Here is an 11,380-nt window from a genome sequence, read left to right on the forward strand (position 1 = left end):
ATATATATATAATATTATAGATATATATATGTATAAATATTAGTGTTTGTTTTTATATTATAATACAAAACAATTTAACATTAATCTGAAGCATTACTCAATACTTTCGGTAGAGTGCAAATTTTATTATTCTTTAACAAGGCAGTGACTTCGAAGTTTCGGCCAGCTTAGCCATCATTGGGCAGTCCGATATTGCTAGTCTCAAAATTAATGGTAATTAAAATATTTGGAGAGAATTTCCATCGCGTGCTAATCAGATATTGTAATTGTGTCGTTACAAATGGGGAATCCCCGTTCTTCTAAACCACTGACCGGCATCTTCATTAAATAAGCACTTTTTTTTCTTTCTCTTTCATTAAATTAACTCCTTCATTACTGATTCTTCTTCTCTTAGAAACAAGCTGGATGTTCGCTAAGCTTTTAATTTATTTTTTACCTTAATTATATATCAAATTTCCTTGAAATTAAAGTTAATACGTTACGATAACAACACTACCACGTCTGACACGCACTTTCTTTCTACTACTGTACAAATAAAACTGGGGTCCTTTATCGAGATGTTCTCTTTGTTTAAAGGTTTGTGAGACAGAAATCGATTTTCATATTGGGTACAATATAAGGTATTACGGGTGCGGAGATTGGTTCTTTTGTTTAAGGAGCTGTGAGATCAGTGAATCAGTGAAATCTTGCTATTCCTCAGTGGTTGTCTGTTGTTTAGCCCCGATCGAGCAGCCAGGGCTCTGATCAAAGTAGTTCCAACTGTGATCATCCCCCTTCTTGAATTCTGCCATTATCCAATGTATTTTCCTCTTATTTAAGACGGTAGGCTGTGAGACTTGACTGCTATTTCTAACAATTCTGTCTGTCGCGTAGTATCCCCCTTTCATTGCTTCGTTATTTTCTCAGTTGTTGTTCAGCCCCGATTTAAGAAGACGTTCCATGCGTGTACATCCCATCTTTTTTTTTTTTTTTTCAATCTTTAGAACTATATCCTCTCTAATACATCATTCATTTTCTCTTAAGACTGTGATTTGACAGCTATTTCTAGTAGGTCTATTGACCTTTCTCAGAAACTAGCTCACAACACCGGCTGAGATGCAATAAATATTTACCGATCACTCATCTTTATCATTGTTATTAATCGTTTTTAAGGCGGCGAGCTGGCAGAATCGTTAGCACGCCGGACAAAACGCTTAGCGGCATTTCGTCCGTCTTTTACGATCTGAATTCAAATTTCAACGAGGTTAATTTTGCCTTTCATCCTTTCGGGGTCGATGAAATAAGTACCAGTTACACACTGGGGTCGATGTAATCGACTAAACATCCGCACCCCCCAAAATTTCAGGCCTGGTGCCTACAATAGAAAGGATTGTTATTGGTCGATGAAATGAGTACACTGGACCAATTTAATCGGCTCATCTTCTTCCCCAAACTTACTATAGCAGAAAAATTATTATTATTATTATTATTATTATTATTATAGCACGTCTTTCGCCCGTCACTCATTTCTGAGTTCAAATTCTGCCGAGGTCGACTCTACCTTTCATCCTTTTGGGATCGATAAATTAAGTACCAGTTGAACACTGGGGTCAATGTAATTTACTCCTCTCTTCCCCCCAAATTGCTGCCCTTGTGGCAAAATTTGAAACCATTATTATTATTGGAGCCTGGTTCAGCCTTCTGGCTTGCCAGTCCTCAGTCAAATCGTCCAACCCATGCTAGCATGGAAAGTGGACATTAAACGATGATTATTATTATTATTAAGGTATTGAGCTGACTGAATCATAAGCGCGTCGGACAAAAATGCTTAGCACTTCTTTTGGGTTTTTTTTTTTTACATTCATCATCATCGTTTAACGTCCGCCCTCCATGCTGGCATGGGTAGGACAGTTTGATAAGAGCCGGCCAGGCAGAAGCCAGCACCAGACTTCTGTGACTGTTTTGACAGGATTTTTACAGCCGAATGCCCTTCCTGACACCATCCACCCTGCAGAGTTCAAATTCTGCTGGGGTTGACTTTGCTTTTCATCCTGTTGGTGTTTGAAAAAAAATCAAAGTACCAATCTAGTACTAAGTCGATGTAATCATGTTACCCTTCCTTCCCCCAAAATTGCTGGCCTTGTGCCCCCAAAAAAGTTTTTGTGGTAATTACGATTGCAAATTCATATGTAGAGTTTTTGTGCAGCTGCTCTTGTATGAAGCAATCCTGTTAATACAATGCAGAATGGAGGGCTATTCAGATATGGGTTTGTGGTCTTCGTTTACTCCTTTTTATCCCAAACACGAAAGAGCTGCTACATAATCTCTTGATCTGCAAAAAATAGCAACCAAATCTCTCTAAATTCACAACAAACCTAACTGTAATCATCTTGAAAAAAAAATGGGTGGGTGGACGCTTTTGGAAATGTAGTTTAAGTTAAAACTGGGCCTGGGAAGATGAAATAGTGTCAATGTTGTACAAGCAGTATTGTTCATTTCCAATATTCTGTGAAAACATCAGTGGCTATAGGGATGTATTACCTTGTGCTTGGAAACAGGTAAGGGTTGGCCACAGGAAGAGCATCTGGCTGTAGAAAATGTGCCTCAGCATATTTCCTCTGACCCATGTAAGTATGGGAAAGTGGTTGTTAAAATGATGCTGATCCAAAGAAAGGATTGGACAAATTATTTAGTGTAATGTCTGGAAGGTGAGACGTGTTACAGGGAATGAGTGAGGAGACGAGTGGTCATGTGTGGAGAAAGTGTACTATTAGCTTGGTCAGAAGAACAGTCGCTGTCATGTTCACCACAGATGAGACGTAAAGAAGATTCTGTGTGGCTGTGAGCCAATGGTTGCAGTCTGTTGATGAATGAACGATTGTCAAAGATGTGTTAAAGAAGGGTTTGACTCCAGGTGTTTCAGAGGATATTTAAACCGGCCATATCAGGCCAAAAGTATTCTGCTTGTTTTATGTTCAAACTGGCCAAATCTGGTCTCTCACACCAACCCTACAATATCGTTTTAAAAATTGACACCTACCTCATCAAAATCTCATAGCTACAAGATAATGCATGATTAGTTCAAAACAATGTGGATGAAAAAGCATTAATTTTGGCAGAATGCAAACACTAAAGGGTTAAAGGATATAGATGTAACACCTAGCTCCAAATCATTCATCTGAATTGTGTGTGTGCGCGCAGGCGCGCATGCTAGCCTGTTGCATATTTTGGGGGGGATGTAGGTTATGACATTACCCAATCATATTGTCCTGCGCTTCACGAATGCCACATAGATAACTAATGGGTTTTGTGCTTATCTCTGGGGCACCTTGTTTAAAGTGTGATACATCTATTGAATTGTTGGACTCTCTGCGTCTCAATGAAGCTATTCTTCATGAAAGTAGTAACAGACAGATACCCAAAGTGAATGGGATGTGCCTCCTTTTGGCCAGAATGCTAATCTCTCGGATACAACTTCTAGAATTCTTTCTTCCTTCCCCTCTCTGTCTCTCATAGTTAAGTGAACTGGAGTGTACAGAAAGAATAAATGACGTTGCTCAAAGACAAAAGATCTGAAGGAGACTGAACTCAAAACCTTTGAACTTGCCATCTTAGTGCAGGGGTCTCCAAAGTCTCCTGAGGTTACAGTTGAAGACTCTTGCCCAAGGTGCCACACAGTGGGACTGAACCTGGAACCAGACAATTGGAGCCTTGTGCATCTTTATGCTTGCCAGCATGGAAGATGGCTATTAGATGGTGATGATGATACATCATTTAATAAACACGGGATTTAACCCTTTAGCATTCGGATAACTCTGTTAAATTTAACAGTACAATATGTGTGTGTGTGTCTTCAAATGATGGTTGTAAACAAGCATCACTGTAAAACATGTCTGGCCATGGAATCTGGTGAGGGTTGGTGACAGGAAAGGACATCCAGCTGTAGAAAATCTGCCTTGACAAATACAGCCTGGCTCCTGCAAGCATGGGAAAGTGGATATTAAATGGCGAAGAAAGGGAAGAATATTTTAATCATGTTATTAAATGGCTCTCTTTTATTTTTTTCAGGTCTGTGATGAACTGAAGGAAATGCCTTCCAAGAGTATAAAATTTGGTTTGGTTCTGGCTCAGAAAGACTACTCCCCCATTATACGGCATTTTGGTCTCCAGCTTCTAGAGCATTGTATCAAGTAAGTTACACGATCTCTCTCTCTCTCTCCCTCTCCGTCTCCGTCTTTCTCTTTTTCTCTCTCTCTCTCTCTCTCTCTATAAGCCATGATTAACCCAAAACGGTGTGAATAAATAAGCATAACATTTGACAGAGTAATCAGGGCTTTAAAGGGTTTAGACTTCTTATAATTTCTGAGCCTATCTTTTCCATTTCTGATATTGGAAAATAAATGTTAAAAGCAAAAAAGTATTTGATCTCTTCATTTTTTTAACTTATTGTAGATATCGTTGGAATGATTTAACACCAGAAGAGAAAAATCGAATGAAGAAAAGTGCTCTGGAATTAATTTCAACAGTAAGTGATCTTGAGACGGTTTTTTTTTTTTTTGGTTTTTTTTGCATTTTTTAAATTTTATTTGAAAATATTTTTTTTTTTAATGATTTTTCTGAGTTTTTAAGTTTCTCATTAGGTCAGGTGTGTGTGTGTGTTGGTGGTGCCATGTGCCATCACAGCGTGTTGCTGCACTCACTCTTTGTTGGTATATTGCTGGTTCCTCCTGGGCAGAGTCTCAGTGAGTCTACATCTCTGTAAGATACGTCCTCACCTGCCACAACCATGTGGCATGTGGTCGATCAACATGAGCCATCAACACAGCTGGGTGTTCAGTGTAGAGAACTTGGTAAGCAGGGTCTAATTTGGAAAATCAATCCACATGGTCAAACAGTCTCGTGCTCCCGAATCATACAAATCTCAGGATGCATCCCAGCTTCGGAGTAGTCTTTGTCTGTTTCTGTCTCTTTGCAAGTTTTTCATGCTGAAGCAAAATAGTTTAGCTCTTTCATGTAACTACCATGTTTGATGGCATATAAGACTCTTTTTTTTTTTCCCCAAAATATATATTCCAAAAATCACTCTGCATCCTATATCTGATGTTGGGCCTAATTTTGTCTCTGACTCTCACTAATCATCATCATCATCATATGTCCATTGTCCATGCTGGCATGGGTTGGCCAGTTTGACTGGCCTGGCATGCTGGAAGGCTGCAGCAGACTCCAGTCTGATTCGGCATGGTTTTCTATGGCTGGATGCCCTTCCTAACGCCAACCACTCTGAGAGTCTAATGGGTGTCACTGGCACATGTACCAATTTGCATGACACTGGTATCTGCGATTCTGCTCAGCTTGATGGGGCTTCTTCTCAGGCATAACCTAATGCCAAAGGTCTTGGTCATTGCTGCGTGAGGCCCAACTAATTTTAATCCAGTCAGTCACTTCTACCTAGACTGGCGTGGTTATGTGGTAAAAACTTTGCTTCCCAACCACACGTTCTGGGTTCGTTCCCACTGTGTGGCACCTTGTGCCAGTGTATATGTGCTGCTGAAATTGGGGATTGTCTAATATGTCTGCACCTTTTATGCCATCAAATACGATGTATATATTTCTAATAAACAGACTGGCTGTTATGCCATACACCATATATGATATACATTCCTGATTTGGTTTTTTAACTACCAAAGTAACTTAAGAATTATGAATAGAAAGCTTTTTATGAAATCTATGAGATAATGCAAGATTAATTCAAATCAATAGCCATCTGGTTCACCAGTCCTCAGTCAAATCATCCAACCCATGCTAGCATGGAAAGCGGACATTAAACGATGATGATGATAAAGCATAACATTTGACAGCGGAACCTGAATGCTATAGGGTTGAAGGGCAGAGAAGAATATCAATTTTCCTCAAAATCCACAAAACAGTGCCAATAGCAACCACTGTTCCAATACCTAAACTCTTAGACGAAGAACTTCCTATAATTCTGCTCTTGTTTAAAATGTTATTTATTATTGGTGGCTCCTTTTTTATATCTTTTCTTCTCTCTTTTATTTCTTCAGGGAACGCAAGGTATTCTGGTGGAAGAACATCATATAAAAGATGCAGTGTCTCGAATAACTGTAGAAATTCTTAAAAGAGATTGGCCCCAACTTTGGGCAACGTTACTAAAAGACTTGGAAATTTTAAGCCGTCTAGGGGTTTGTGTTTAATTTTTTTAAATTTTTTTTTTTAGCTTTTGTGTGATATTATCAACATTCTTTATGTCCACTCTTCCATTCTGGCATAGGTTGGACTGGGTATTTCAATACAGGCATGGCTGTCTGAAGTTTGCTTCACAACCACATAGTTCTAGGTTCAATCCCATTATATGGTACCTAGAGCAATTGTCTTCTTTTGTTCTGGGCCAACCAAAACTTTATGGATTTAGTAGATGGAAGCTGAAAGAATCCCATTGTACAGTTTGGCATCATATAATAATTGTAAATGATGGCATTGTTGTAGAAGCTGTGTCATTCAATTCCAATATTCTGCAAAGAACATGTTTGGCCATAAGTTTGATAGAATTTATTGAGGCAGATTTTCTACGGCTGGGTGGGTGCCCTTCCTGTTGCCAACCCTCACTTATTTCCAAGCAAAGTGATATTGCTTCCACAACCAGACGTGATTTTTTGCGGAATATTGGAAGTGAACAACACCTCCTGTATGACAGTGACACTCATTTACATCTATCACATGATGTCATGGCAAGGAGACAAACATGCAAACACACACACACACATACATATATTTACTATGGGCTTCTTTCAGTTTTTTTATTTCTGTATTGCCCACAAGGGGCTAAACAGAAAGGACAAACAAGGACAGACAAACAGATTAAGTCGATTACATCGACCGCAGTGTGTAACTGGTACTTAATTTATCGACCCAAGCGGATGAAAAGGCAAAATCGACCTCGGCGGAATTTGAACTCAGAACGTAACGGCAGACGAAATACTGCGAAGCATTTCGCCCAGCATGCTAACGTTTCCGCCAGCTTGCCGGCTTTTTTCAGTTTCTGTGTACCAAATCCACTCACAAGGATTTGGTTGGCCCAGGGCTATAGTCAAAGATAACTAAGGTGTCACACAGTAGGACTGAGCCTGAAACCATACAAGGTCTGGTCAGTAAGTATCTGGACTGTTACCATAGTAACGAAGCTAAAGCACACAGATTGACCTTGACTTCTGTTGTGCATGCGCACCAAGTTTTAACGTTCCAGCTCACTTTCGCTGTTTACAGCAGTGCTTGGAAGGAAGGTGTGTAGCGTGTGATCGTCACATTGATCACGATAGAGAAAGTTGTCATGGCGATACCTGCTCAGAAGCCTATACAAAGTTGCAGAAGTGTATGGAGAGGGGTGTATGAGCCACACAGAAGTATATGAGTGGTTCAGAAGTTTCCAAGATGGCTGTTCTGGGAGACTCGCAACCAGCAGAACTGAGAAAAACGTTGCAGATGTGAGGGGAGAAATCATTGAACCACCATCCGTAGGTTATCAGAAGATGTGCAGATCAGTTACGGTTCAGTTCAGTCCATTATCACTGAAGATTTGGGTGTGAGACGTGCGTCTGCCAAGTTTGTTCCAAAACTGCTTTCAGCCAACCAAAAAGACACTCGGGTTTCAGTTGCACAAGATCTCCTTGATTGTGTCGAGAACGATGAAAACTTTTTGAAAACTTTGCATAGGCCTCTGAGCTGGTGTCACCAAGCTTTTGGCAAAATTTGATGCAGATTCTCTGCTTCTGCTCAACTTTACTTGTCGTGGTCAATGCGACGATCACACGCTACACACCTTCCTTCCAAGCACTGCTGTAAACAGTAGTGAGCTAGAATGTTAAAACTTAGTGTGCATGCTCAGCACAGTTCAAGGTCAATCTGTACTAAGCGACTTTACTCTGCATTCTGTAGCTTTGTTACTATGGCAACAGTCCGGATACTTATTGATCAGACCACATACGGTTGGGAATAAAATATTTGTTGAAAAATGTTTGGGAAAATGCTGAACTAAAGATTTTTTAAAATTGAGATCTTAAAACCAAGGTGCCATGTAAAAAAAACACCCAGTACATTCTGTAAAGTGGCTGGGAACTCGGTGCAGATCCTGGCCTTGCCAGTTCCTGTCAAGCCGTCCAACCCATGCCAGCATGGCAAACAGACGTTAAACAATGATGATGATGAATGATTTATCTTCTTTTTCTCTCTTCTACAGGAAACTCAGACTGAGCTGGTTCTTATGGTCTTTCTACGAGTTGTCGAAGATGTCATTGCATTTCAGAGCATTCCACAACAGCGGCGACGAGAAATCCAACAGACACTAACGGCTAACTTAGGGGACCTTTTTAAATTTTTCTTGGCCAAACTCAATTATCATAAAGGACAGTATCAATCATTGGTAAGTCAAAATCAATGCCTCACCTGATATTTATTATAATCATACTTACAGACACTGGCATGACTTTGTGGTTAAGAAGCTTGCTTCTCAATCACGTGGCCTCGAGTTCAGTCCCACAATGCAGCACCTTAGGCAGGTGTCTTCTACTATTGCCCTGAGCTAACCAAAACCTTGTGAGTGGATTTGGTAAATGGAAATTGAAAGAAGCCCATTGCGCATGTGTGTTTGTGTGTGCTTGTCTTGACATCGTTTGATAGTTGTAAAATGACTGTCACTGTCATACAAGCAGGGTCATTCGTTTGCAATATACTGTAAAAGACATGTCTGGTCATAGAAAAATATTACTGTGTTTGGAAGCAAGTGTAGGTTGATGACAGGGAGAGCATCTGGCTTCCTTAGTAAAAACTCCTTCCATCCCATGCCAGCATGGAAAAGTGGATATTAAAATATGATGAGGAAAAGCTTTTGTACAGTTACTATCTACCAGTTCTACTCACAAGGCATTGGTCAGCCCAATGCGAGAGTAGAAGACACTCACTCAAAGTGGGTTTGAACTCACAACTACATGATTACAAAGCGTACTTCATTACCATACAGATATGGTTATGTATTTCTGAAAGTTCATTCTGCAGGCATGTAGTTCTGGGCTTGATCCCACTGCGTAGTATATTTAGGCAAATTTCTTCTGTAAGAGCCTCAGACCAATCCAACCCATGTGAGATAAAATACAAATCAAATACTGAGGATTGATATAATCAATTGTTCTCTTCCACCCAAAATTTGTAGCCCTGGGCCTATGTAAGAAATTGTCATCATCTTCATCATCATTTGTCTGTTTACCATGCTGATATGGGTTTGACGGTTTGACAGGATCCAGCAAAAGTTGCATTGAGCTTTTCAGTGTCAGCGTTCGGCATGGTTTCTGTGTTCTGGATACCCTTCTTAACGCTAACCACTTTGCAGTGTAAACTGGGTACTTTTTCCAAGCCACTGGCACTTGTGCGATCACTGAGTAACTTTTAAGACAGGAAGATAACAGGGAAAAAGCCCCCCTGTTCAGAGGCTAAAGTATGATAGAGGGGACAAGCACAAGTGTCTTGCTATAAAGGAGATTGACCACCCCACATTATATAAGGGTGGACAGAAGTTGCTTGGAAGGAGGTAAAGATGGTAGAAATGGAGGTACCAAACAAATTCCCAAGGAACTACAAGAAGGTGAGCATAAAAGATGGTACAAACAGTGGATCTAAGGATGGCAGGGAGTAGGGAAGAGAAGGTGGTTAGTTTTATAAGAGTGTGAGAAGAGAAATGACAATACAGTTCTATATTTAAGAGATGAGAATTATTTACATTTGACGGATATTTGTCCTCATCTTGTTTGTTGTTAACACAACGTTTCGGCTGATATACCCACCAGCCTTCATCAGGTGTCTTGGGGAAATTTCAAACCTGGGTTCTCATTCCTAAGGTATTTTTCGATATTATTATTATTATTATTATTATTATTCAGGTCACTGCCTGGAATCAACCTCAGAATCTTGGGGTTAGTAGCCCGCACTCTTAACCACTACACCATATGCCCGTGGGCATAGTGGTTAAGAGCACGGGCTACTAACCCCAAGATTCCGAGTTCGATTCTAAGCAGTGACCTGAATGATAATAATAACATTGAAAAATACCTTAGGAATGAGAACCCAGGTTCAAAATTTCCCCAAGACACCTGATGAAGGCTGGAGGATATATCAGCCGAAATGTTGTCTTAACAACAAACAAGATGAGGACAAATGTAAATAATGTAAGAGAAATGACAAACGATGATTAATTTCTAACCATTTTTTATGTTTCCTTTTCAGCAACAAAGTACAGAGAGAGACTTTCAGATGAGGGCACTGGTTCACTGCCGAGTATGTGAAGCTGTACTACAGACCTTGTGTGGTTTTGTAGAGTGGGTACCAATGAGTCATATTCTTGACGACAATAGTCTTCTTCTACGGTTGTTGTGTCTGCTATTAAATGACAAATCACTCCAGTTAATGGCAGCAGAATGTCTTCTACTTATTGTTTCCAGAAGGGTAACTGACACTATCATAAACTTGTATTTGGTTACCTTATTTGATGGCATATAAAATGCACAATTTTTTCTTTTAAAGAACGTCTGAAAAAAGTCACCTCCGGTCCTGTATGCAAAGTTGCTTTAACCCTTTAGCATCCAAATTACTCTGTCAAATATAATGTTCATTTATTTATATTGTTTTGAATTAGCCATACATTATCTTGTAGCTTTTGAGATTTCAATGATATGATTGTTTGTTCTTAAAATGACACAGTGGAGTAGGTGTGAAAGGCCTAATTTGGCCAGTTTGTACATGAAACAGAATATCTGGGTCAGATATGGTCAGTTTAAATGCTGATAGGTTAAACTATTAGCATTTAAATTTATATCATTCTAAAAATAAACAATCGCATCATCGAAATCTCAAAGCTACAAATACAAGACAAATCTGTTACCATTTGGCACTTAAAATAACTATACCAGGCCTAAATATTGTACCTGTTTTTTCTTTTTTTGTTCAAACTAGCCAGATCTGGCCTCTCACATCTACCCTACAATGTCATTCTAAAAATAATCAATTACATCTGCGTAATCGTTACCAGCGTTGCCTTCTAGCACTTGTGCTGGTGGCACATTAGAAAACCATTCGAGCGAGGTCATTGCCAGTACTGCTGAACTGGCTCCCATGCAGGTAGCACGTAAAAAACACCTTTTTGAGCGTGGCCGTTGCCAGTACCGTGTGACTGGCCTTCGTGCTGGTGTCACGTAAAAGCACCCACTACACTCTCGGAGTGGTTGGCGTTAGGAAGGGCATCCAGCTGTAGAAACTCTGCCAGATCAGATTGGAGCCTGGTGCAGCCTTCTGGCTTGCCAGTCCTCACTCAAATCGTCCAACCCATGCTAGCATGGAAAGC

The 11,380-nt window shown here is 39.9% G+C and overlaps 1 protein-coding gene across 1 annotated transcript in view; it reads left to right on the forward strand.

The window, feature by feature from the left end:
- Positions 1–11,380, forward strand: part of LOC106871654 (exportin-5) — a 36,808-nt gene that overhangs the window by 3,542 nt on the left and 21,886 nt on the right. The window contains exons 2-6 of the mRNA XM_014918238.2: positions 4,048–4,169; positions 4,432–4,504; positions 6,042–6,179; positions 8,231–8,413; positions 10,267–10,485. Of these exons, the coding sequence (XP_014773724.2) occupies positions 4,048–4,169; positions 4,432–4,504; positions 6,042–6,179; positions 8,231–8,413; positions 10,267–10,485 (735 nt within the window). The remainder of the gene's footprint in view (positions 1–4,047; positions 4,170–4,431; positions 4,505–6,041; positions 6,180–8,230; positions 8,414–10,266; positions 10,486–11,380) is intronic.

This window comes from Octopus bimaculoides, chromosome 11 (genome assembly GCF_001194135.2).
Source record: "Octopus bimaculoides isolate UCB-OBI-ISO-001 chromosome 11, ASM119413v2, whole genome shotgun sequence".
Taxonomy (NCBI): Eukaryota; Metazoa; Mollusca; class Cephalopoda; order Octopoda; family Octopodidae; genus Octopus; species Octopus bimaculoides.